Source organism: Cervus elaphus, chromosome 29, assembly GCF_910594005.1.
Source record: "Cervus elaphus chromosome 29, mCerEla1.1, whole genome shotgun sequence".
Taxonomy (NCBI): Eukaryota; Metazoa; Chordata; class Mammalia; order Artiodactyla; family Cervidae; genus Cervus; species Cervus elaphus.
Window position 1 is genome coordinate 43,894,278 of NC_057843.1, and position 25,198 is coordinate 43,919,475.

Genomic DNA, 25,198 nt, shown 5'->3' on the forward strand with positions numbered 1-25,198 from the left:
CAGGGACTGGACTGGGCTTTGCAGGAAGACTGGGCAGTGTGTCCACAGAGAAAAAGCCTGAAGGGCATTTTCCTTTAGAAACAGGACTAGATACTCTGTACTGGGGAACTGGGTGCCCCCAGCCCACCACTGGCAGCCCAAGAGTTACACACAATGAGCTTCAGAAAGCAGAATTACAAAGAGATCTGAAGAACACTCAGCCAGAGGATGTGGGGGAGATGCTATGGGAAACATTTCCTTCTACACTCCCAATGCAGGGGGCCCAGGTTGATTCCCATGCGGCCTCCACTGGGGATGTGGAGCTTTAGCCACTGAATCACCAGGGGTCCCTCAAGTGCTCTGGGATCCTCTTGCCACGTTCTTCCAGGCCTCCAGGATCCAATGCCTCTGCACAGAATGTTCTCACCAACCACGGTATCTGGCAAACCCCTGTTGTGCCTTAAAAACCCTGCAGAAATATACCTCCTCCAAGAGGAATTCCCCGACAGTTTCTCTCCAGGACCAGTTCTGTACTTTGCAAATGACTGCCAGTATTGCGCTTCCTGAGCTTCATGGACAGGATCTCTAAGCTTAAGAACTGAGCCAAGCTGTGCCTATTTTACAGATAATACAGAGTAGCTCAGAGTAGTTAATTAACTTGCCCAGGGTCACAGAGAGAGAATATAAGTAATGTAACAGCCGAGCTGTAGCTTACATCCCTGTCTGTGACTCTTCTAATTATAACCTGTCATGACTAGAAAGTTGAGAAAAATTAGGTCCCTACCCATAAGAAACTACGTAGTGGAGGGGAAGAGAGCTGTCGTGTGGTCAGGCAGCTGACGAGATGGCCAATAGGAGCAGGGTGTGAGCGGGCTCTGGGAACGGGGTGCAGAGCAGTGATGAGGCGGTGCTTCTCCCTTCTTTCTCACAGTGGCACCCCCAGGCCTCCAGGAGTGGCTTCTCCCAGCCTACAGAGGGGTTGGCGAGCCAGCAGTTTGCTGTGCTCTTCTGTCTAGCTCTCACAAAGGCTCTGGAGGTGGCCCGAGGCTGAGGTCACAGCAGTGCTGAGCCTGTCTCCAGGCTGCCCCCAGCCTGGCCAACAGGGAGAGGATGCTGCCCTCACCCCATGGGTCAGCAGCTGGGATTGGACCAAGGAGCGGGAGCCTGGGAGCCGGGGAGTGCGGTTCTAGCTGACTACTCACTGGATGGCTTTCAGTGGGTCCTATTCTTGTTTAGGACGTTCGTTTCCTTATTTGGAAAACAAGGGGCCTCTGAAGGGTGGCTAAGATTCCTCATTCCCTCCATCACTATCTGAGATTCTAGCTTGTCTGGATTTGGCATTTCCAAAGTTATGTCACCAGAGGGCGCCAAATCCTAGCTCTTGCTAGTGATGAGAGCTCAGAGGAGGTGATGAGGCGTGTGAGCTGAGTGTGATGGAGTGTGTGGGTTTGAGTGGAAACAAAACCACTCAAGAGGGGTGTGTGTGTGTATGCATGTGTGTATCACCAGAGTTCTTACCACCACCTACATTTAGCACTATCACACCCCACCCGACTGCCTTCATCTCCAGCCACTTGCTGCCTCCCTCTCTGCTCCAGCAGCAGTGGCCTCCAGCTCTCCCTCAGGGCCTGTGTGTGCTGTCCCTGCAGCTTAGAACCTTCATCCCTAGACATCCACAGGGCCCTCTTCCTTTCAGTGAGGCCTTCCCTAACTATCCCATGTAAAACAGTACCTTTAAACTGATTCCATGTTTGTGCACTTTTATTTAGAAATGCATAATACGTTTTACCTTTTTAAGCATTTTTAAGGTTAAAATTCTGAGGCATTAAGTACATTCTTATTGTTGTACAACTATAACCACCACCCATGTCCAGAACATTCTCCATCTTCCTAAATGGAAACTATATCCATTAAACAAGAGCTCCCCATTCTGTCCTCCCTCAGCCCTTACCAACCAGCATTCTTCTTCCTGTGTCTATGAATTTACTCTAGATAGCTCGTATAAGTTGAGTCATACAATATTTGTCCCTTTTTGACTAGCTTATTTTACTTAGCATGTTTGTCTTCAAGCATCAACATGTGTCAGAATTTGCTTCCTTATTAAGGCTGTATAATAGTCCATTTTATCTGTATACATCTTGGGTATTCATTCATCCCTTGATACTTGGGTTGCTTCTAGTATGACTACTGTTTATTAAGTTGCTATGAACATGGGTGCACAAATATCTGCTGGAGTCCCTGCTTTTGATTCTTTTTTTGTGCTTTATTCTTCTGCTTGGCTTTTATTATCATCCAACAGTCCTCCGTCTACCCCCAACTAGAGATGCAAATGATTTCTGCTTAGAAAAGATAATTCCAAAGGTGATAGTTATAGGGCCTTAAAGGACATTAACTGATTATATCTAACCTAGAGGTTTCATTCTAAGTCCTTTAAAAAAACTTTATACTTAGTTCTTCAAATTACTCTTCCCATCTTACCTGTTTCATCAATTAGTGAGTTAATAAATCTTTGATACATGTTCATTCTATATTTGTATGAGTCAGATTTTCCTTTTATCATTATAGTTTATTTACAATGTTAATTTTTACTGTATGGCAATGATTCAGTTATTGTCCCGTCGCTAAGTCATGTCTGACTCTTGCCACCCCACAGACTGCAGTCTGCCAGGCTCCTCTGTCCTCTGTGATAGCAGCGGGGGATGGGACAGGGAACGTTTTCCTTCTGCAGTCCACTTATGCAGGGCCACCTCCCCTCCCTGGAGATTTCTTGGGGAAGGTAATTCACCGCTATTTCCCTCCCTCACCGAGAAGCCAGAGGGCTCCTGTGTCCCCTGCAGTGTGCTCCCAGGAGGTGGACGAGACAGTGGACTTATTCTACTGGCTGACACAGCCGCTTGTGTTTCCTAGCTGAGTTGGCTTCACAGAACCTGCCCGTTTAGGTAATGGGCTCTGGGCACTGAGCAGGCCCCACGGGATGGGTAGGAGGTGGCCTTTTGGGATGAGGACATCTTTCCCCCACTTTCAGTCTTGTCCCTCCCCTGAAACACGAAGACACTCAGCCGGGGCCAAGAGGTGACGTTCTTGTTTATTGTTGCGGCAACTCTTACAGACATTAGCGTTCAGTTAAATAAAGGAAGGGAACACATTAAATACATCACAACCCCCAAAACAGTACGGAGGAGGGGAGGGCGGGCCAGCCCAGTGACCAGACTGTCAGGGGAAATACATTCAGTGGGTGTGCGGCATCAACATTCCAGGCTCACGTGTATATATATCTTATTTATATCTATTTATAATTATATATAGAGATCATTGAGTTTTGTGTATACAAAGAACCATATTGTTACAAATACAATACTATACTTCTCCCAACGCTTTACAATAAGCTCTATTTCACCCTCTTTACAGAACAATAGTACAAGTCCAAACTCTAGGGGCTGTGCTGAGTATGTACAAGGAATATCCTCCCCACACAGTCCTCACCATGGCCTTGACGGAGGGTTGGGACGTAAGATCAGGGTTGTGTGTTCAAGTCGGCCTCAACCAGGGAAGGGGCAGATGGACACGAAACTCAAACCAGCAAGTGGCCTTGGGAGTGGGAGAGTAAACACGCCTCAGAGGAGGTGCCCCTAATTGTAAACATTGGTAAGCCTCACTGCTGGGCCCAGGGACCCAAGAAGGGCTCGTGGGCGGGTCTCATCTGCGTGCAGACGGGGTGGCGGGTGTGACCAGGATAGCGGGAGCGATGGGGAGGTAGTAGGTTACTCTGGGACTCTCTGAGGCCGGGGCCGATGGACAATGTTGGGAAAGCAGACCCGGATGCAGGGACTCAGAGTCCAGGGCCCTGTGATGGGCTCCAGGCCTGGAGGAGCCGCTCCCGTGAGGGGAGCAGGCTCGGCACTGGTCTCTGGGGGCTTCATCCTCTCGTGAACCCAAGGCTGAGGGTGGCTCCCTGAAATGGTCACATTTGAGAAGGCAAGGCAGGGCGGGTTCTGGCACACCCTGGCTGGACCAGGAGGGAGTAGATGGATCTGGGCATCTATCCCCAAAGCTGAGTCACCAGAATGTCCAAGCCAAGTGGCAAGAGTGGCTTTTTGCCCAGGGCCACGTTTGGGAAGGCTGCTCTGTACATAGTTTTCGCCATTACCTGGGGTTTTCAGATATTTACATATGTAACTATATATACTGGGATGTCAGAGGGAAACAGGCCATCACTTCCCGTGAGACTTCCCAAACGGAGTGTCTGTTAAGATCCTGCCTCCTGGATAACTTCTGAAGATAGGCTGACTCCCCTCCACCCAGAGGGAGCAGGCAGGTAAGAACATACTACAGCCGACTGAACCTCCACCAAGCTAGAGATCTGGCTATCCGGGTGTGAGGAGCCACTCTTATTGACACAAAGGTGTGTGTGGTGGGATAATCTTCCACTAAAATGTTAGTCTCCTAGGAGAGTTTACCAAACTGGCCTTGTCAAAAACACCTGTCAAACCTCCTAAGATTGTGCAGTAGCAATAGGAAGTGTAGCCTGCCTCCTCCTCTCCTTTGGGTGAAGACGCTTCATTGTAATTACGTGGGGATGTGCCGGTGGGGTGCCTGTCCAGTGGCCGACCATCGACGCCTCTGAAGGGGCGTGGGGGCAGGCGGCTTGAGCGCTCACCTGGGAGCAGAGGGCACGAGCCGCTCTCCGGTTATTTCCCAGGACCACCCAGAATGCTGCATTCCTGTTTTACCCACTCTCTCTGGCAAAGGTAAGGTGAACTCAGGACTCCTGAGTATTTAATTGTATGCCATCAGACACTACAGTTTGGTAAACGGTACTGGGGTTCGTGGCTCCTCATGTTCGCAGTGGGTTAGCCTTGGGGCTGGTCTCCTACTTAGCAGCAGCTTAGCAACATTCAGCTAACTGTCCTCAAAAGTCGTCCAGGGGTCCCATACTGCCCACCCTGGACCCTTGGAGAAGGGGCAGCCCCTCTCCCAGGGGGGATGTGTGGGCAGCATAGCCCCTCTTTGGAAGGGTCTGACCCACGGTCACACTGGGAGTCCAGCCACTAATGCCACTGAAGCACCTGGCTTTCCTGCCTACGCAGAAAACTCAGCACAGAGATCCCGGGGCATGATTACACAACCTCTCTGGCGGAAGTCTCTTGTTCCCAGTCTTTTCTGATTCACTTTCTCCCTCCCTGAAATCCCTCTGTTCGAGGTATAAATCCATCTACCCAACATGTGCTCACCAGGTTGCTATTTCCACAGACACAACATAAAGAGCCCAGATGTTGAGAACAGGGACTATAATAATATCACAAAATAGTTTCTCTGACCCTGTCTCTGTGGAGGTCACGAACAGAACACAACGAAAACCAAACGAAGCCACACCCCACCTACATGAAAACAAAAGTGCTCTTTGGACCAAGAGTAAGTGAAAACTGGCTCAGAATCATGGTATTACGAAAACATCTGCACCGAACTGAGACGAACGAAACCCACGGACATGAGGCGCCTGATGAGAACACGTAACATTCCACACCAAGTAAAAGCTTTTTCAGGCCCCCGAGGCAGCAATATGTTTTTGGAATTCATCTGGGGATTCTTAGGCATCGCCTGAGGTCACAACTGTCCCCTTAGTTTTGTGGTCTATGTATGGCGCTGGCCTCTCAAATGTCACATCCTGCCTCGTGGTCCTGAGAAGAGGAGGAGGCTGGTCCCACCTTGGACCAGGAAGCGTTAACACGATCACACTGGGTTCCTCATCTTCAAGGCGAGCAGTCCATCCTGTCCAGACTCCCAGTGTGTGGGGGGTGTGTGTGTTGGGGTGGGGGTGCATGGGAGTCCAGCAGAACCTGCTGAGCCAAGGAGCTGCTGGCAGGGCTGGACCTCAGCCTCAGAGGGCCGCCTCTCTCCGGACAGGGCTCCCCAGCCCCTGTGGCCCTCACCTGGGGGAAGGGGCCTTACAGAGAGGCCATGTGGGTTTTCCAGGGGCTCTGGCTGCCTCACTGGTGGTGGGGAGGAGGGCAGGGTGGAAGATATGCAAGTGAGACGTGTGTACGTATGTGTGGTGTGGAAGGGGGCAGAAGTACCTGCCTGTTTATCTAACGGTTGGTAACCTCTGGAATCGCCCAGTTCTCTGCACAGGTATCCACCTCACAGTCGTTCCCCTTCTGTCCCGGGGTGAAAAGGTTCACATTAGAAAATTATGTTGAAACTAAAACTGGCTATAGAAGAGGCATAAGGTTGGCTCAGAAATTCTGCAAGGAAATAGCATATGATGCCCCAGGTACACGGTGGGCCAGCCCCCCATTACCACCATATTCCCATGAACTGACTGGGGGAGAGCACACATCAGCCACTGGATCGTAGGCACTGCGGAATCGGCTTCCCCACCGTCCCGAGGGGCTCCTCCTCGGAGGTCTGCACCTCTCGGAAAGGGAGGGCGCGGGGTGGCGACAACCCTCCTCAGGCATCCCCCTCCCTCAAGGGAAGGACCTTCAGGAAGGTCCTCGGCAGATTCTGGGTGGCTCTGACCTGCTCTCCAGCCTCAAGGGAGTGCATACAAAACTTCCCTGGCATTTGAAACAAAGAAAGCAAACTGGAGAGAGAGAGAGAGAGGGAGGGAGGGAGGTCGCTGTGGATTCTTTTCCTCCATGTCAAACCGAGTGCTGGGCGTGAGAGGGGAAGGTCTCAGTGGGCACACAGATGCAGCACGAGAAACACAACCACAAGTGAGGAGAGTCCTCCATGCAAGCCACCCCGGGGCGCGGCCTCAGATGTAGACGGGCTGCTCCTGTGCCGTCAGCAGTCTGTACATGGCAGCCGGCATCGTCTTCATGTGGATCTGCAGGCAGAAACACAGGGCGGCGGCGGGCTGGGGCTCCGGAGCTGTGTGGGCGTCTTGCAAGGTACACCCCCTTCCCCCCTCACCCCATTTCTAACACGGATCTGACCCAGGCAGCCTCCAGGAAGAGCAGAGTCCATGGGCTTTCTAAAACATTAGGGGTGATAGTGAGTGAAGAATGAACACCAGGATGCTCTACTTTCCCCAAAGCTCTGGCTCTCCACCAGGCTTTGGCTTTTTTTTTTTTTTTTAAGGAGAAAATCCCTTAAAACAGGAGGAGGACCACTGTGGGGTTTTGGCTGCTCCTGCCTCCCTCCCTCCCCTAGAACAGCTGTTCAGACCCCTGTTCAGCCTGGCCGTACCAGGGAGCTGCTGATTAGACTTGAATCTGAGACTTAAATCTTGCAGGCACATTTGGTGGGATTAGCTGGGAAAAATGGAGAAAACTTGGGTAGCCATGGGGAGAATATGCCCAGATTAGAGAACTAGAAGAGGAGGAGGGTAGACGCTGCTGGAGGAGAAGGCTGAGGTGATGTGATGATGTTTTTGAGAATCAGCTGTCAGACAACCAGTTACTGGGTTTAAATTCTGGTCCAAGACAGTTTGGTTGTGGAGATGTGTTCAGGATGTGGAAGAACTCTCAGGAGGGTTTCCTGGCTGGGATGAGGGGTGCCAGGGGACTCCCACCCCGGGCCCCTCCCTTACCTCCCCCACGGCGTTGGAGAGGATGTGGACGATCTTCTCGTGTGGGGTGGCCACCACGCTCTGCCCGTTGATTTCAATGATGCGGTGTCCCACACGGACGCCTCCTCTCTCTGCTATTCCCCCTCGCATGAGGCTGCAAATCTGTCAGAGTCAAAGGCCAAATTTAGTCAGAGGCCAAGTGACCCATCCCAGGGGGAACTGCCTGTTAGGAAACCCACTGGGGCAGGAGACTGTCTTTTCTAGAATTTTCCACCCCCATGCTCTCATCTCTGAGAAGCTGCCATGGTCAGGCTCTGGACGTTTACATCTTTGTTTCTACAAGCAAGTGGACTGTGGACCCCCAGACGGCCCCCTCATGTTCACGCAGTCTGCACAGGGAACACAGCACATCAGTGGATTTCACGGCCCCGTGAATTCAGACTACTTTTCATCCCGGCTCAGCTTTGGTAAAAAGAACTGTCTGGGCCTGTCACAGAGCTGCCAGTGTTTTCAAACCGTCAGTCTGTGTCACGCAGGTCGGTGTTATCTGGGACTCAAACACTGAACTGGGTGATGCTAGCAGCTGGCTTTTTAGGGTCGGTTGCATGACTTACGCTGGGGCTAGAACCTGCTAGAACCCCGCTGCGTGTGCCACAGTTTGGCCAGCTGGCGGGCAGAAGCTCAGCGGTCCTTGCTCCACTCCCCCCTGGCAGAAATGACAACGTGGCTGTTTTCTGTCTCGGTGCAGCCAGCAGGCACGGTGGTGGGCAGAGGCTGGAGGCTGGAGGAGGGCTCTGGCCTGCACCCTGCAGCTGCAGGCACCCCCACCTCACCCACAAAGCAGCTGCAATTGTCCCAGGGGAACACGGTTTGAGTTAACAGAGCTGACTTCACTCCTGACTCTGCACCTTTCTCTAAAAAGCCTATGCAGACGACACCGCAACATCTCGGGACAACACGCTTTCTGTGTCTGTGAGCATGTGGACCCTGCAGCCTGTCAAGTCCTCTGGGAGTCAGGCCCTAGGTGCTTCCCACACTTGGGAGAAAACTGGGGGCTCTGCATCTCTTCTAGGGCAATCCTCTGTTAACAGCTGAACAACTTCTAATATTATTCAACTTTGGAAAAACACACACAGGAAGTTTAAACAGGTAAAAACAGGTTGTCAGACCAAAACTATAAGGAATAACCTTGGCTCTTCTCTTAAGAAGGAAATGAGGCTACGTGGGTACAAAAAATAGATAAAGTGGGTTAGGTATTTCAACTCCAACTGGGAACTTCAAAGGTATTTCTTAAGACACACTTGGAATAAAATTTTAATTACCTATAAGTCAATTAAAATTTAAAGGAAGAAAAAGTGTAGGTTTTTCTATCTGAAAAGATGAATGCAAAGATCTATAATATCCAGAAGGTTAGAGATTTGTCACCAAAGCCCAGAATTACTATGAGTCTAGACCAAGGCAAACCAGGATGAAAAGGGAGTAGTACTGAATACGGGGTTTCTGTTTGGGGTAAAGAAAAAGTTTTAGAAATACAGTGTTGATGGTTACAACCACTTCATGAATGTCCTATAAAGGCACTGAATTGTATGTTTAAACATGGTTTAAATGGCAAACTTACTACTGTGTATGTTTTATGACAATAAAGGGGAAAAAAGGGAAGTACTGAGTTGACCAAAAATTTGTTTGGGTTTATTCCATAACATCTTGTGGAAAAACCCAAATGAACTTTTTGGCTAACCCAGTATTTGAAGGCAGACATCCAAGTGATGAAAATACACTTTATCCCCAAAGTGCCAAGAAGGCAAGGAGGAAATTATTCACGCATAAGCTCCACAGGGCTGGGTTCTCAGCCAAGGCTGTGGGGAAGGTGGGTACCTCCCAAGCTATCTCAAGTTGGCAGCTGGGAGGGCCAGCCTGTGCATCACAGAGACACTGGTCTCCAGGGACCACCGCTCTGGGAAGGCCCTTCTCCTCCCAGGGAAGGCACTGAATTCTCTGCCCATGGAGGAAGTGGGTCTGCCTTCACCCATCCATCCCTCTCTTGCCAGATTCTTTCTGGGAACTGACCAGCTTTAAAAAATATCCCCCAAAGACCCAAACCCTGGGCCTTGGTTTCGTGGGTCAGACTTCTGGAATAGGTATGGGGCTGAACTTACAATTCCGTTCTGGACACTGAACCCCAGCTGGTAGCGAAGGTCCGGTCTCCTGATCAGCACGGTGGTCACCGGCGGACACCTCACGATATTCAGCTTCACCCGGGCCTGATTCTTCAAGCCCTGAAGTGTAAAGAGAAGGGAAACTGATGACCATGGAGGCTGTCACGAGGTAAGGGCAGACGGCACCACAGGCAGAAGACGCTGCATTGAGCCTCGGTACTTGGCCAGCTCTTGCAGTGCCCCTCGTCCAGGCGGACAGCGCCCGAGCCGGACAGTCCAGGCGAAACTCTGTTAACCTAGGGGAGAAAACTGCCGGGCTTACATGGAGCCCTTGTGTCCCACTCAGCCTGCGACGAGACTAGTTTCTGTGAGCAGGGAAATGGGCTGCGTTTAAGGCTTCTGAAAAAAGCAGTCATCTGTACAGTTGAGAGAAAAACTGCCACGTGTGGTTTCTGGCTTGAAGGATGAAGGATGTGCAATCTCTCTTCTAGACAGGTGAGAGACAGGCTTTCAAAAGGGACTTTACTCTGAAAGTCACAGTCGTAGCAATTCCTCCTTTTCTAACAAAGGACATCTAACTCATAGCAATGGCCCAATTCATCTCTCACCCCTGAGGGGTCCTACTTCCCCATTCTCTCTGCCTGTCAGGGATCTTACAGTTAATGAACATTTCCAGGTGCATGTGGGGAGAAGCAGGGTACAGGGGCAGGTCGGCAGTCAGGGAAGACCTCCTTGGGAGACTGAAGAGGGTGGTAGGACCAGCGCTGGCAGAGCAGGAAGCAAAAGGAAAAAGGTCTTGGAGATCATCTTCTGATTTCATGCTCCCTGGTAAAACTTATCCCTCCCTCTAAATTGGAATGGAGTGTAGAAGCAAAGTTGGTTTTTTAAAGATAAAGAAGGTCTTCATCTGGCTTCTGAGCCTGAGCCTGGTTCTGACTTCAGCTGAGCTCAGGCCTGCCTTCCCACTCACTGAACATTTGCTCAGCAGGGACCAGGGCCTGGGTCTATGCAGGAGCACCCCTAGAAAATCACCACAAAGCCCCTCTTTCCCTCATTTAGGCAATGGGAAGAGTCTGCCCCTGCTGGTCCCACCACCAGATTGTGAGACTCACCCAAGAGGAAGGGGCCAGACAAAAGTCATTCAGTCCTGAAATGAGCTTCCCTCTCCCGTGTCTGCAAGGCTGTGTGCTCTGCCTCAGGGACCTCCTACCTGCCCTCTGGCTACAGCAGGTGCTTTCCAGCCCGCTTCAATCACAGCATGCACGAAGAAAGGCTGGGGTACGCAGACCACTGGGCTTGTGGCCAGAGGCTCTGCTCTGAGAGGCGAGATGGGGAGAAGTCAGTACTCCTGTCAGACGCCTGCCTCACTGAACCAGGAAAGGGTGCAGGCCTGCCACAGCTCCTCTCCTCCAAAGGGGAGAAGCTCTTCCTAAAAGATGGTACTGCAGGGTTGAGGCAGGAGATGGATGGACCCCAGGTTGAACAGTTTCTCCCCTGTGGACAGAAACTCCATAAAAGCAGCATGATGCAGGAGGCTGGGCCCTGTCCAGATAAAAGACAAAAGACTACATATTCTTCATTCCTGAAGTTAGGGAGACCTCCCCAACTACACCTGTGCAGAAAATCTCCTTGGAGGTCAAAAGAGAGAGGGTGTCACCCTATAGTAAGTGATGGCAACCTACCCACAGGCCTCTTCGCTAGAATCCATCTTGGCTAAGAGATACACATGCACACATGGGAATATCCTGAGATACCTAATACACTCAGGACCAGGCAAAGCAAGATGACTGACCAAAGGAAACTCAGAAGAAATGCCCCATAAAGGCGATTCGAACTACCCGAAAGGCACAACTCTCTGAGCCTGCCTGTAAGTCTATCCACACACACAGTGTATTCTTTTGCCTCCTAATAAACACTTTACTTGTTTCACTACTTTCCGACTGTACGTGGAAATTTGTTTCTGTACAGCTGATGGGTTAGGATCTGGCCACTGGTCCCAGGTTGTCTAGTGCCTGGGATTCAGTGTTCTCCCTGCCAGAGCCTGCCCTCGGTGTCTGGCTAGGAACCAAAACCCTGCCTCAGGGTGCTGCAGGCCGAGGGCACCGGAGATCAGGGGGAGTGGACATCCCATCCTCCAGGGGGGAGCAGCCAACAGAGGAAGGACAGGGGAAGGTGGGCTCTGTCCCACCAAGTCTGGAGCATCCCCTGCAGACGCCCCCCCCCCGCCCACATCCCACCACCACCTCCATCATTTCACAGATGCGTCCAGTGTGTGCCCCTTACAGGCGAGGTAGAGAGAGAGGGCCCGGAGGACAATGACAAGTTCGTTTCAGCCTGAAGGGTGACCTATAAATAGAAACCTGTAAATTGCACAGTCGCTGTGCCCACTGTCACTCTCCAAGCAGTCTGCAGACACTCTCTCTGCAGGGGTCGGGACTCCTGCTTTAGGTTTTTACGGATGAGGACACAGACATGGACATTATACCTGCCTTGTCCGAAGCTCAGTGGGGTCAGCACTGGGGTGATGGAGCCTCTGCTCAGGTCTCTGCCTTCCTCACAAGCATCCTGCCAAGCTGAGAGGTGCGACTGGTGTGAGATGACTTCAGTGCCAACAGGATTTGTGGCAAGAGTGTGACCTGCCCCTCTATGAGTGGCAGGAGTGACCCACACTCTTTCTGCTTCTAAGTAATGGAGATATGCTTTAGACTAACGGATGGATAGGGGGTTTTTTGGCCTCTAGTTGTCTGGCTTTCTTATGCCACACATTTCCTGGGGATACACTCAATTTTGAGAACGATGGCTATAAATGGCCACTGCAGAACAACACACTCACCTGCACTCAGGAATGATCTAAGATGTCAGTTTTCTGCTCAGACCAGTGGCCCGTGCTCCGTGGCAGCATGGAGTAGCCACACCAGGGGGAGGGTGACAGCTGGTTGGCCTGGTGCCCAGTCAGCAGCCACCCCCATGCGTGTGAGCACCTCAAGGTCACTGACCATCAAAACCCATCCTGATGACGAAACCAGCCGAGCCACCTGTCGCTGCACGCTGACTGTTGCAGGCACTGACCTGGAGAGTCACAGGAGCTGTCTCCTTTAATCTCCTTGACGAACCAACAGCTCTGAATATGCCCATTTTACAGAAGAGGAAACTGAGGCTCCACAACTCACCCAAGTTCACCCACAGCAAGACAACGCCCCAGGTGTGCTTGTATTTAAACTCAGATCATAGTCTACTCGATGATCCACCACACAGACAACTGGGTGATGTGTGCTATTCGTGAACAAGGCCTGCTCAACAGAGAAGCCAGGGAGAGTGACTGAAGAACGAACTTGCGCCCCCAGCCTTGCATGGGGCCGTGATTTTACTTTCCTACCTGGGGTGAGACTTCCTCAGGGCTCCTGCTCCCTGGCTGCCCACGTCCTTTGGGGGTTCCAGGTTGTCCTCTCAGCATGTGCATTGTGAGGGGTTCAGCTTAACTCCCCACCTCCAGCTGCATCCGCAGGGTCCCGAGTTGCTGTTTTCTGCGGGACTGGAGCTCCCTATGGCTGGGATTTGGCTTGCGGTGGTATGTGTGCATCGCAGGAGCTCTCACCAGCATCTCTCCGTGGGTTCTAGAACAGCTCTAGGAGGCTTCTCTGGTTCCAGAAAGGTGTTCAATCAGGAGCAACAGAATGAGCCAAGGTGATTCTGCCGGAGTAAGGGCAGTCTGCAGATCCAGGCCTTCTGCATGACAGCCCATCCAGTCACCTGTGCCCAGGGGGACAAGCACTGGAATTCTGCCCCCCAGTGTGACCACAGGGACCTGATGAAGGGGCCTCTGCTGTGGCAGCAGACCTGGGCTCCAGCTGGGTTTCCAGCACCACAGCCCAGGGGGCTTAGGCCCTCTGTTCCACCTTCTTCTATCTCAGTCTCCATGTCTTCAAAACAAAGGCTGACACCCACTAAGGGCTCTTCCATCTCTAGTTGTGACAGTTTCGGTCCTTGTCATGCATTTTTCTTCTTTCCTAAATGCATCTGCTGACACCACCACATCTCAACCATCGTGCTTAGAAACAGCTATTTCTAACATTACAAATCAGCTTCTCTTCTGGGGGTGTTGCTCAGACACCATTTGTACATGTATTCTCTTCCCCTTGAGTGCTGCTGCTTTCTCATCCAATCAGTAATTATGTACGGATCCCCTGCAATGTGTCAAGACATGAGGTGCTGGGAGTTGGTGGAGCTGGGCCTCGGGGAGCTCAGGGGAGGGCTGTGGGCACAGGCAGGCCAGCCAGAGTCCCTTCTCTCTGTCTCCTCATCACAACCCCCCACCCCGAGACCAGGAGGGCGTGGAAAACAAGAGCAAAGAATGCTACAAACAGGGCAGCCAGAGTCCCCTCCCTCTGTCTCCTCGTCACACCTCCCAGAGACCAGAGCACGGAATGCTGAAGACGAGGGGCATACTGTCAGAAACAACCCTCCAGACAAAGCTCCCTGCTTTAAGTCTAACCCTACGCATCACTGGGTGGTTCAGGTGTGCCTGTGAGCTATAGGAAAACCATGGAGAGCTCCTGAAAAGCAACAGAAGGACTCTGGGTTCTCCATGTTACCCAAAAAGTTCCTGTAGGTCCAGCAGGCTCTTTCCTTTTCTGTGAACTGATTTTAAGATGCTGACGTGTCCCTTGATCTAGACTTGGGATATTTGCTGCAAGATGAAGCTCAGACAGACAGCAATGGAAACAGGCAGACCACGCACGCATGTGCTCTGCTGTTCCTCATCTATGCTCCAAGGTGGGTTCCACTAACGTGGATTTCTCAGCTGCCCTTTTATTGGAGGTGCCAATTTAAATAAATGGTCATTTCACCCCCATGACAACAGTGGAATGGTGCAGCAAATTAAGAAATATGGTGGGAGGGTAAGAGTAGGGAAGAGGGGACGGGAAAAGAGCGAAGTCAGAATGGTCTCCATAGCAACAGGAAAGCAGACCTGTGATGACCCTGTTGAAGGTAAGAAAGCGGTGCTCTACTTTCAAAAAGAAAACAAATCTGAAGGGCAGGACCGTGGAGGCGAGGGTGTGAACAGGTGGTCTGCTAACACGCTTTGCCTACCACTAATTATGCTTTAGGAATTATGACAGGAAAAATAAGAGCAAGGGAAGGAAGTATTTAAAACAATTCAATACCTTAATCTATTCTAGAAATGTACTCTGTTTGCTGTAACCAGGGAGAGCAAAGGCCAACACACATTATAGTGACGAGATGCAGAACACTCGGCTTTAGACTCTTGTTTCTCAAAGTCCAAGGCTGGCCAAGTCATCACCCAGGAGTTTCCTGAAAATGCAGAATCCTATCCCAGGCCCGCCATTTCAGAACGTGCAGTTTAATAAGATCCCCGAGTGATTCAAATCAGAGTTTGCATAGCACTGGTTTACCAGGATGAGAGCTGCTCATTAAATTCATCGCAAGGAACACAGACACAGCATTGAAACAAGTAATACTAAACGCAAAGCCTTGAAGAGGCCCAGGATGGTCCCCTGCAGGGGCCTAGAGGGTGGGGTGGGGCAGTGTGAGCATCTGCTCAGGTGCAAGCAAGAGAGATGTTTTTAGATAAAAACAAGAATATAAGCCATTAAACATCTTCATTCCATACTGGTAATTCTAGCTGAAATCAGTGGGAAAATTCTCAGGGTGGGAGTGGGGAGAGGGGGATGTGGCTGGGCCAATCACATTTTTCCATTTGACAAGGTCGTGCATCCCGCAGAGCCATCCTAGCTGGGGCCTGCCTGCTAAGTACTTCTCTGCCAAGGGTGGCCACAAAGGTGCTGTCTTTCTTCCTTTCCATCAGTTACATCTCTTTCATCACCACATGGCCTTTTAATTTTCCAATTCCAGAGAGACTCCATTTATAGACATCAAAGGTCAGCTACGTGTGCAAACAAACCTTTTCCCCTTAGGAAACTGCTCAGACAATGTGCTGACTGAATCCTGTGCTAGTCTGTCTCCCCTTTGCTGTGTGATGCGCTGGACAGCAGGCCAGTCCCCGGGGGGCCCAGGGGAAGGCAGCGCTGGCCTCACGGGTCTCACAGCCTCACCTGTCTGCCTCCTTTGTGCAGAGGCAGGGAGGGGTGGAGGGGGGTCCTGGACATGTCTGCACCCTCTGAGGAGCTGATGACTTATCTGTGAACTGGATGTTTGCCATTGCCCTCCCTCGTGGGCTACTTTTTATGAAGAGGAAGGAAGGTGGCCAGTGCCAAGGGCTGGGTGCCGCCCGACTGGTGTGTAATGGGCTCGGGTATATAGCCCCACAGTCCTTAGGAAGCCCAGTTATTCCCACCCAGGCCCCGGCCCCATCTGCACTCAAGTTATCCTCTCTTCTGGCTCCTCCTCCCCACACCTTTCCCCAAACCAGGTACAGATCAACCCCCACCTTCCCTCACCAACCTCCCTTTCTCTCCCACACTGAACTACCTCCTAAGGCAGGCATTCTCAACCTACGGACATTGGGCTGGGTGTTCCTTAGTTGGGTGGATCATCCTGTGTATTGCAGGACATTTGGTAGCATCCCTGACCTTAGGAGAGTCCCTTGGACAGCAAGATCAAACTAGTCCATCCTAAAGGAAGTCAACCCTGAATATTCATTTCAAGGATTGATGCTGAAGCTCCAATACTTTGACAACCTGATGCAAAGAGCTGACTCACTGGGAAAGACCCTGATGCTGGGACAGATTGAGGGCAGGAGAACGGGACGACAGAGGACGAGGTGGTTGGATGGCATCACTGACTCAATGGACATGAGTTTGAGCAAGCTCCGGGAGTTGGTGATGGACAGGGAAGCCTGGTGTGCTGCAGTCCATGGGGTTGCAAAGAGTTGGACACGACTGAGCGACTGAACAACAACTGACCTCTACCCACTGGATGCCAGCATCTCCTCCTCCCTCCCTAACGGTGATGACCCAAACAGTCTTCAGACACTGCTCAATGTCTCCCGCAGAGGTCAAGATCCCCCAAGCTGAGAACAACTTCCCTAGGGTCTGACCATAGATGCTGCTGGAATGATATCAGGGTGGCCGAGCAACCTGGCTTCACTACTGACACATGTATGACCTTGAATGATTATATCATCTTCCATGCCTGTTTCCTAGCTTGCACAGTGGTACCTACAGTCCAGGAGGCCGCTGTAGGGTTTTTCCAGTGAACATACACATTCAAGAATGGTCTAGGTGCATAACACTCAGTCACTGTTATTATTAGCCCTTTCATTCACTCCTCCCCAACGAGACCAAGCTCCTTGGGATGCAGACGGTGTCTAACATATCTCTGATTCTCAGGGCCCCTCAGTGGTTCACACACATGCACAGGTGTTCAATAAGTAACTTGCTTCTGGTGTGAAAGTGCATGTGTGAACCTTGGCACGTGTGAGTGAGAAGCCAGAGGTGGGTCCTCTCTTTCTATTCCTGGCCCTCCCTGGCTTTTCCACATGGTCACACCATCAGGTCAGCCTTCCCAGGCTGGCTCAAACCTCTCTCTCCCCACCATAAACTTAGTCCACTGTCTTGTCAATTCCAGGAGAAACCCCCAAAAGGCCACTTTCCTTACCCCTCCTTCAAGATCCACCAAGATCCCACCACCACCAATCGACTCTAAAAGCTCTTAGCATCTCAGCTCTATGTTGCCATGAGGGTTCCCTGAATCCTATCAATAATAATTATCCTCCAGATGCATACTGTCATTCTGGCTGCTCCACAGTTCAGCTCAGCCCAACAGAAGCCCAGTTAAACACGTTTGAATGAATATGCATGTTTTAAAGTAGGTTCTTTAATCTTATCTTTAATGTATGTTAAGCAAGAGGTAAAATTTAAGTGTAAGATATAACAAAAAGAAATGAGGCCAGAAAGGGCTATTTCTTTCTGGGTGTGATTATGAGTTTGTTTCATTAAAAACAAACAGGCAAGACAAAATGAAAAGACCACGGTCAGACTGGGAGCACATATTTGCAGCCAAGGCAACCAAGAAGGGTTTAATTTCCAAACCATACAAACAGCTCATACAACTCAATAACAACAACAACCACAAAACCCAACTGAAAAATGGGCAGAAAACCTAAACAGACATTTCTCCAAAGAAGAAACACAGATGGTCAACAGGCACATGAAAAGATGCTCAACATCACTAATTGTTAGAGAAATGCAAATCAAAACTACAATGAGGTATATACCACCTCACTCCAGTCAGGATGACCCTCATTAAGAAGTCTGTAAAAAACAAATGCTGAGAAGGTTTAGAGAAAACGGAACCCTACTACACTGCTGGTGAAAATATAAGTTGGTGCAGCCACCATGGAAAACGGTACGGAGGTTCCTCAGAACACTAAAAATAAAATTACCACAGGATCCAGCAATCCTACTCCTGGGCACATATCCAGACAAAACTATAATTCAAAAAGACACATGCACCCCTGTGATCACAGAAGCACTCTTCACGGTATACAAGTCATGCAAACAACCTAAATGTCTATGCACAGAATGGATAAAGATGCGGTACATAGATACCACGCATACCACTCAGCCATGAAAGAGAACCAAACAATGCCATCTGCAGCAACGTGGAGGCAACCAGAGATTATCATACGGAGTGAAGTAAGTCAAAGAGAGAAACAAATACCATATGATATCACTTACATGTAGCGCTAAAAGACGACAGAAATACACCCATCTATGAAACAGAAACACGAAAACAGAGAACAGACTGGTGGTTGCCACGGTGGAGGGAGTTGGGAGAGGGATGAAGTGGGAGGCTGGGGTCAGCAGATGTAAGCTTTTAGATACAGAATGGATAAACAGGTCCTACTGTATAGCACGGAGAACTATAATTCAGTATCCTATGATAAACCATGATGGAAAAGAATATACAATAAAGAATGTATACATATGTATAACTGAACCACTTCACTGTACAGCAGAAATTAACACATTGTAAATCAACTATACTTCAATAAAAATATTGATTAAAAAGCAGGCAAAAAGAGAAAAATTCCTGTATAACATTAAAAAAGGAAAAAACAAATGGTCCTATACACCTACCTTGACCTTTTCTCCACCCGAGGCCCCTTGGCCAAGGATATTGTTTCTTGTGATTTTCTTCTGCTTAGAATAACTATTACATGAATTCATATTTATTCTCTCTCTCTCTCACACTCACACACAGAGCTATGTTCTAGCTTACAGTCTTTCAGGAAACTCCAAGGAACCAAAGAAAGTCATAGGATCCCAGTGTGCCTGTACCACAGTGCTTGCTATAGAGCTAGTAGGGTCTCCAGATATTGTAGTGGAGGGAAAATATTCTTGTTCCTATTGGCCATGCAATCAGAAAATTCCAATGTGCTCAAGAAACTACACTTGCATGCTTCATTTCTAAGAAAATCTAATTTCTTCTTCTTAAATACTCGTATTCAATTTTCCTTTAAGTAGCTCTTCTCAGTCTTATGAAACAGCATCAATTCAGGTTGAACAAGAAATAAAAAAAAAAAAAAAGAAATAATTATGTTCAGGTTGCAGAAGGTGTACACAGATGGTACCCGTTTCCTTCCTTCCACTTGGCATGTGAGAATCATGTTATGCGGCTCTGGGGAGCACACACTCACCTGGATCACAGTGGGGGACAGTGCTCTGGCATCTGAAGCATTTCCTTGACTTGTGATAGGGATGGCAAGTCACCTCAGGCACACCTAGCTGACTCTATGTGAGTGTTTTGATTACTGAGCTGAGGAAAATTCTGTTGAGGCCGAGTCTTAGTGGGAGAGAGTGCTGTGACTGATTAGTGATGTCTGCAGTGGGCATGGTGTTAGTCAGTGGTGTTGTATAAGCCAAAAATACCATCACTGAAAAAAACAGTTTCAGGGAGGAATCTGTACAGAGCAAAAACAGCTCAACTGCAAGTCCATGCCTTTTGTATTTGTGTCCTTCTTAGTGGCTGGTACTCAGAATATGTTCAATGACTTCATGTCATTTGGGGTTTACAATGGAATTGGACTTTTCCCATCTCTGGTTACCTTAATGATGCTCTGGCAGGTCGACAGAGGCAGGCCCACCAGGCTGGTGCCGTTGATGGACATGATCTGGTCCCCAATATTCAGCTTCCCTGACTTCTCTGCCGGGCCTCCGTGCATCATGTTGGCTATGATCACAGTCGGCAAGATGGATCCCCAGCCAGACTCCACAATCACCACACCTAGGATTTCCCCTTTCTGCTTCTCTATGAAGACCTGAAAGGAGAAACACAACACTTAGAAAGGCTGAATCAGCAACCATCCAGGGTAGAGAGGGAAGTCAAGGCATTTCCCCTGTTCCTGTCCTGATGAAACATGACAGACACTTCCCTGATGCCTCCAAGCCAGACGAATGCTGTCCTCTCTGTACTCCATGGCATCTGGGGTTGGTAAGAAATGATGTCATGCAGGCACATACCCTTTTTTTGTAATTCTTATTCCGTAAAAGTCATCCTGCCTTGGGGCTTCCCAGTGGCTCAGTGGTAAAGAACCCACCTGCCAATGCAGGAGATGCAAGAGATGCAGGTTCTGTCCCTGAGTCAGGAAGATCCCCTGGAGTAGGAAATGGCTACCCACTCCAGTATTCTTGCCTGGAAAATCCTATGGACAAAGGATCCTGGCAGGATACAATCCAGAGGGTCACAAAGAGTCGGACTTGTACAAGTCAGACTCAGCACTTGTACCTGCCTTGGTACTACAACCACACGGGGTGTCATATTTTGTTTTGTTTTTCCTAAAGTCTCCAGCGAAGGGCAAAAGAGACTGTAGGTGGGGGCTTTGGTGGGATCCTATGGTTTCCAAAATAGCTTTCAGATTCTACCACAGATCCCTTGTTTCACAGTGCTTCATAAATTCCCTCCAACATTTAAGATTTTTGAGTTAAAAATAAATATGCATTATAGAAACACTTCTCTGCAACAAGAAAGTTAAGAAAAAAGAAAAAGGTTGGAAGTGCAAAAACACTGGTCCTAGCTATGCGTCATTACTGTGGCTTTCCCCAGCTGGGCAGAGAAGCCAGAAGCTGGTTTCAGATATGTTCAGTTTGATAAGGCAGACATACCATAGACAGGTAAGACATTTCTTGGAAGCAACAAACAAAGAGTATGTGTGTATTTATTTCTTCACATTTACAGATCCACACATGCTCAACCACATACTGGAGTGAGGGCGCTGGGGCCTGACAAAGCCCCTTCATAGGCTGCTGTCCTCCTCCCCCCTGCTGCTGCCGCTCACAACTGGCCCTTTTTCTGCAGAACTGCCCTAAGCCACCTACTAGGAGTTGAATCATGTACCCCTCCACCCTCCAAATTCATATGTTGGAGTCCTAACACCTAGTACCTCCAAAGAGGGACTTGTTTGGAGATCGGGTCTTTTCATAGGCAATCAAGCTAAAATAAAAATGATTAGGGTGGGTCCTAGCTCAATATGATTAGTATCTTTATAAAAAGGGGAAATGTGGCCACAGAGTGAAGACAGAGCTGGGATAAGATGACCATCTACAAGCGAACGAGAGGCCTGGGATGGGTCTTCCCCCTCACAGTCCCTAGGTGGAACCAACCCTGCAGATGCCTTGATCTCAGGCCTCCAGCCTCCAGAACTGGAAGACAATGCATTTCTGCTGTGGAAGCCCCCAGTCTGGGGAACTCTGAGCACAAGCACACTCACCTACCTCCGTCTGACCTCACTGCCAGTGACTGATGAGGCCTGGGCGCAGGCCTGCCAGCTCTTTTGGCTCCAGGTGGGACAAGATGGTTCTGTGATGTGTGACCTGGTGCTTCCATTTGGATCAGAGGCTGCTCATCCCCAGCGAGGCCACAGTCCTTCGTGGCATCCCCACCACCCACTCACTGTTTCCTGAGTGCACCCTGCCCCCACCTCCCCACAGATCCCTTGAACCAGAATTCCCATCTCAGGCTTTGCTTCCAGGAAACCTAGGACACCTAGCATCCATGAGTGAATTAAAAGATCACTGGCCTACATCTTGGGCATAAAGTCCAGGCCCCTCACCTTGGCTGGACTCTCAAGCCTGCTGTTCTGACCCAGGCCCTGCATCCTCTCATATGCACAGTCCAGCCTCAATGCCTCATCCGTGGCTCCCCAGATGATTCCTGAGTGTGTGAAACCTCATGCTTCTGTTACTGGGGTCCAGCCCTCTACACTCCTATACTTTTCAGAGAATATCCAGACCCCAGAACAGATCAGATGGCCCTGCTTTCCTCCAGCTGTTCCTGCAGAGTCCCAGGGGGAGCCTAGCACACCTCATCTGATCCCAGGGAGCTGAGACCAGCTCCACTCTGCCAGGCACAGCTGTATCTGAATGGTACCCATCCAGCATCATCATTCAAGATCCTCCCTTTTATAAATGTGCCCTTTCCTAGACTGGGAGCTTGAAAAGACAGGGTTTAGGTCCTGTCTGTCTCTGGAACCCATCCCAAAAGTCAGCTGTGGATCACAGGGGGCAGAGGACACCCTGCCTCGCTGGTCACGGCCCTCAGCTGACGTCTTTAATGACCTGGGCCACACACAAGGGGAGCCAGAGATGGGCCTGAGCCCTCAGCAACATTCTGCGAACACCATGCTCCAGCCCGAAACTCTGCCTTCACCTCCTCGGTGGGCAGGCCCAGCTGGCCCAGCCTGGGGAACAGGTTCAGGGAAGTACTTACATCTTTGCAGTTTTCCGACTTGGAGAAGTGGATGAGGTCGTCGTTGTACATGTCCTGGGTGTTGAGCAGGTCACTGTACTCCTTCTGGCTGAGATCTTCGGGGTTAATCCCATTGGCTCTGAGGAACTCCTGGTATGCCACGCTGAAGGCCTGCCCAATGGACTGTGCGATCAGCTGGGCCTGGAGAAGAGAGACAGGGTTAGCAGGGCAGGGCTGCCGGTAGATGACCTGGGTCCCTGAAGACTGCCGGGCCCTAGGCACTGGCTAGCCCAGCGGGTCTCCATGGCGCAGCAGTGCCTTCTAGAGGGCATTTCCAAAATTAGTGGGAACATTTTTTACTCTGACAATGATCATAGGGAGCTCCCGGCATTCAGGGGACAGGAGTCAGAGATGCTGGACTTACTGTTGTGCAAAGGACAGTCTTGCCCAGGATGAGCTGTTTCACATCCTGCATAATTTTAAGATATCCCCGACATTCATGTACATATAACACCTGTGCTCAATTACCCGAGTCTAGGACTCAACTCTAATTTATATAAAACCACAAAACTTATTGCATGGCTCTAAAACACAATGTTCCAAGAATATAACTATTATGTGAATTGAGAAAAGATGTTTTATCCAGCATTTTACCACGAGTAAGCTTCATGACTTTAGAAAATCATCAGCACCAATGCTGTTTGTGAGATGTGGGTTGCCAATAAATTCTCTGTCATTCTGCAAACTGGCTATGGAGTGTAGAGGTTCTTCATGTGCGTGCGCTCATGAATGTGTTTATCAACTATTTTATCTTAGCTTTCAACAATCTTACTTTAGATTTCCTTTTATTTCTCCTTTGTATTACATTTATGGCAGTACTTTGGTTATTTTGTGAAAACTTTTTCAGAAAAGGAGATTATATGATCTGTGAATTTCATTCATACTGTCTATGAGCAGGGCATTATAAAATATTTGCTATGTGAAAGGATTGTTGGGTCCAACAGAATTGAGAACCCTGATAGAGTCCAACCCCGCATTTTCTAGGTGAGGAGGCTAAGAGGTCCAGAGATAACAAAGGAACCTGTTTAGGGTCACACAGCTCACAGGCTGGGAACTCTGCTTCCATTGAGCTTTTTCCCGCACTGGAATTTGATAACCTTTCCCTTCATTAATTAATCAACATCACAACTTGGGAGGGCCAGCAGCAACCAAGCCTGTGCCACATCACATCCCATATAAACATCATCACATAAAGTCACATCAAGTCTATGATATAAGTATGACTGGTCCACAAGTCTTCATCCTAAGCTCTGAGGGCAGAGTTTCAGAATTCAGAAATGTTCAAATTTTAGAAAGGTAACAGAGTGCATACATCACACATTGCGTAAAAACCCCACTAGAGCTTGGAGAAGTGCCTAAAAACACTCAGTAATATTCCTGCAACAAAATGTGTGAGATTCATAGTAAGCTGGACAAATCCTATAAAGTGTCTCACTGCAGCTCAGAGAGCAAGCTTATCAGCCAAATGAGTACAAAAATCTCTTTTGTTTCTCAGAGCTCTTAGACTTTAAAGCTGTGTATCTGTTTTACCTATTGTTTCCTTGTTCGCACTGGGGAGATGAGGAGGAGGTTGAGAGCGTAAGCTGGGGTGGGGTTGGAGGCTGAGAATCCTGGCAGCTTAATTCCAGAGCCCACCGCATGCCCACCCCTGGTACTGCTGCTCTCTCAAATTCCAGTGGGTAGAAAACCCACAAAACAACAACATGCTCCAGGGCAACGTTTCAAACTCACAACTGTCGTCTCCAGTCCTCCTTTCCCTATCTTTAGTCATTTTTGCTGACAGCAGTTAATTAACGGTGATGTCAGAACTTTCTGTGTGGTTGGCTTGGGGGAAAGAAATGCTGCTGAACATTTCTCACTCTGAGAGTCTGGTGACATCACATGTCATGCCAAGGACCACCACACTGTCTCCTGCTGAGGCATCGCTGTGGGCATCAGAGGCTCGTGTGAACAGACAAGCTGAAAAAAGTGTGTGAGAACACAGTCAGTGGACTTCCCGACCATCGTGAGTGGATGCACCAGACCAACAGCTCAGACTACTCTCATCTCTGCTGGGTCTACCTGAGCCACACGGCAGCCTGTTCTATAGAACCTCAGAGCCCGTACATGGAGGTGGGAGTCACATCCAAGTCTCCCAGCTCTGGAGCCCATGCTCTCCTCTTCTATCCTGGGCCTTGGAAGCAAAGCAGCAAGATTTCCAGGTCCACTCTTGCTTCTTCCTTCTTCCCCTTCATTGTCTCCCCTACAGACCCAAAGGAGCCCCAAGGGAGACAAAGTCCTCCTTTAGGAGCACCAAGCCTGGGAGAGGTGGCTGAGGGTTGAACCGGGACCTCATGTCTGTGTAAGCAGAGCTAACGCCATCTTTTCACAGGCCTGCAGGACACATGAAACAATATTCTAAATGTGACTCCGTTGGAGCCTTACAAGAACCTTCTCCAGGTTTCCAAGTTTGGTCTCAGTTTCACAGGAAAGGTGGAGAGAATGGTCAGGACAGGTGCTTCAAGCTGTCTTCTCAGCAACCTGTCTCTGAGGCTAAGAACCAGACAAGTAAAAGTTGGAGCAAACACGTAAGCGTCTCCTCCTGTCTGAGGCTACAGCCATGAGGGTTCTGCTTCCCTGGAGACTTGTCTCTGACTCCTAACTTCTCAGAGGCAGGCCACTCCATGAATACTCTCAGGCAGAAAAATGGCCCCTTTTAAGGAGCCAAGGCTATCAGGGGCAATTTTCTTTATGTAGATAAGGTCTCTCTGCTCAGTATGAGAAAGACAGCTTGTTTCACTGTGGCAGGAGGAAAATTTATCTCAGTCAATGGCACTGACCT

General features: G+C 49.6%; 1 protein-coding gene across 4 annotated transcripts in view; it reads right to left on the bottom strand.

Moving 5' to 3' along the window:
- Positions 1 to 3,045: 3,045 nt before the first annotated feature.
- The window catches only part of APBA1 (amyloid beta precursor protein binding family A member 1), a 234,487-nt gene continuing 212,334 nt past the window's right edge, over positions 3,046 to 25,198 (bottom strand). For all 4 annotated transcript variants that reach the window (XM_043890988.1, XM_043890989.1, XM_043890992.1 and 1 more), the window contains 5 exons: positions 22,339 to 22,518; positions 19,679 to 19,891; positions 9,649 to 9,768; positions 7,514 to 7,654; positions 3,046 to 6,808 (listed from right to left, as the gene is read on the bottom strand). In XM_043890988.1, coding sequence (XP_043746923.1) covers positions 6,737 to 6,808; positions 7,514 to 7,654; positions 9,649 to 9,768; positions 19,679 to 19,891; positions 22,339 to 22,518 — 726 coding nt within the window. In that variant the 3' untranslated portion in view covers positions 3,046 to 6,736. The remainder of the gene's footprint in view (positions 6,809 to 7,513; positions 7,655 to 9,648; positions 9,769 to 19,678; positions 19,892 to 22,338; positions 22,519 to 25,198) is intronic.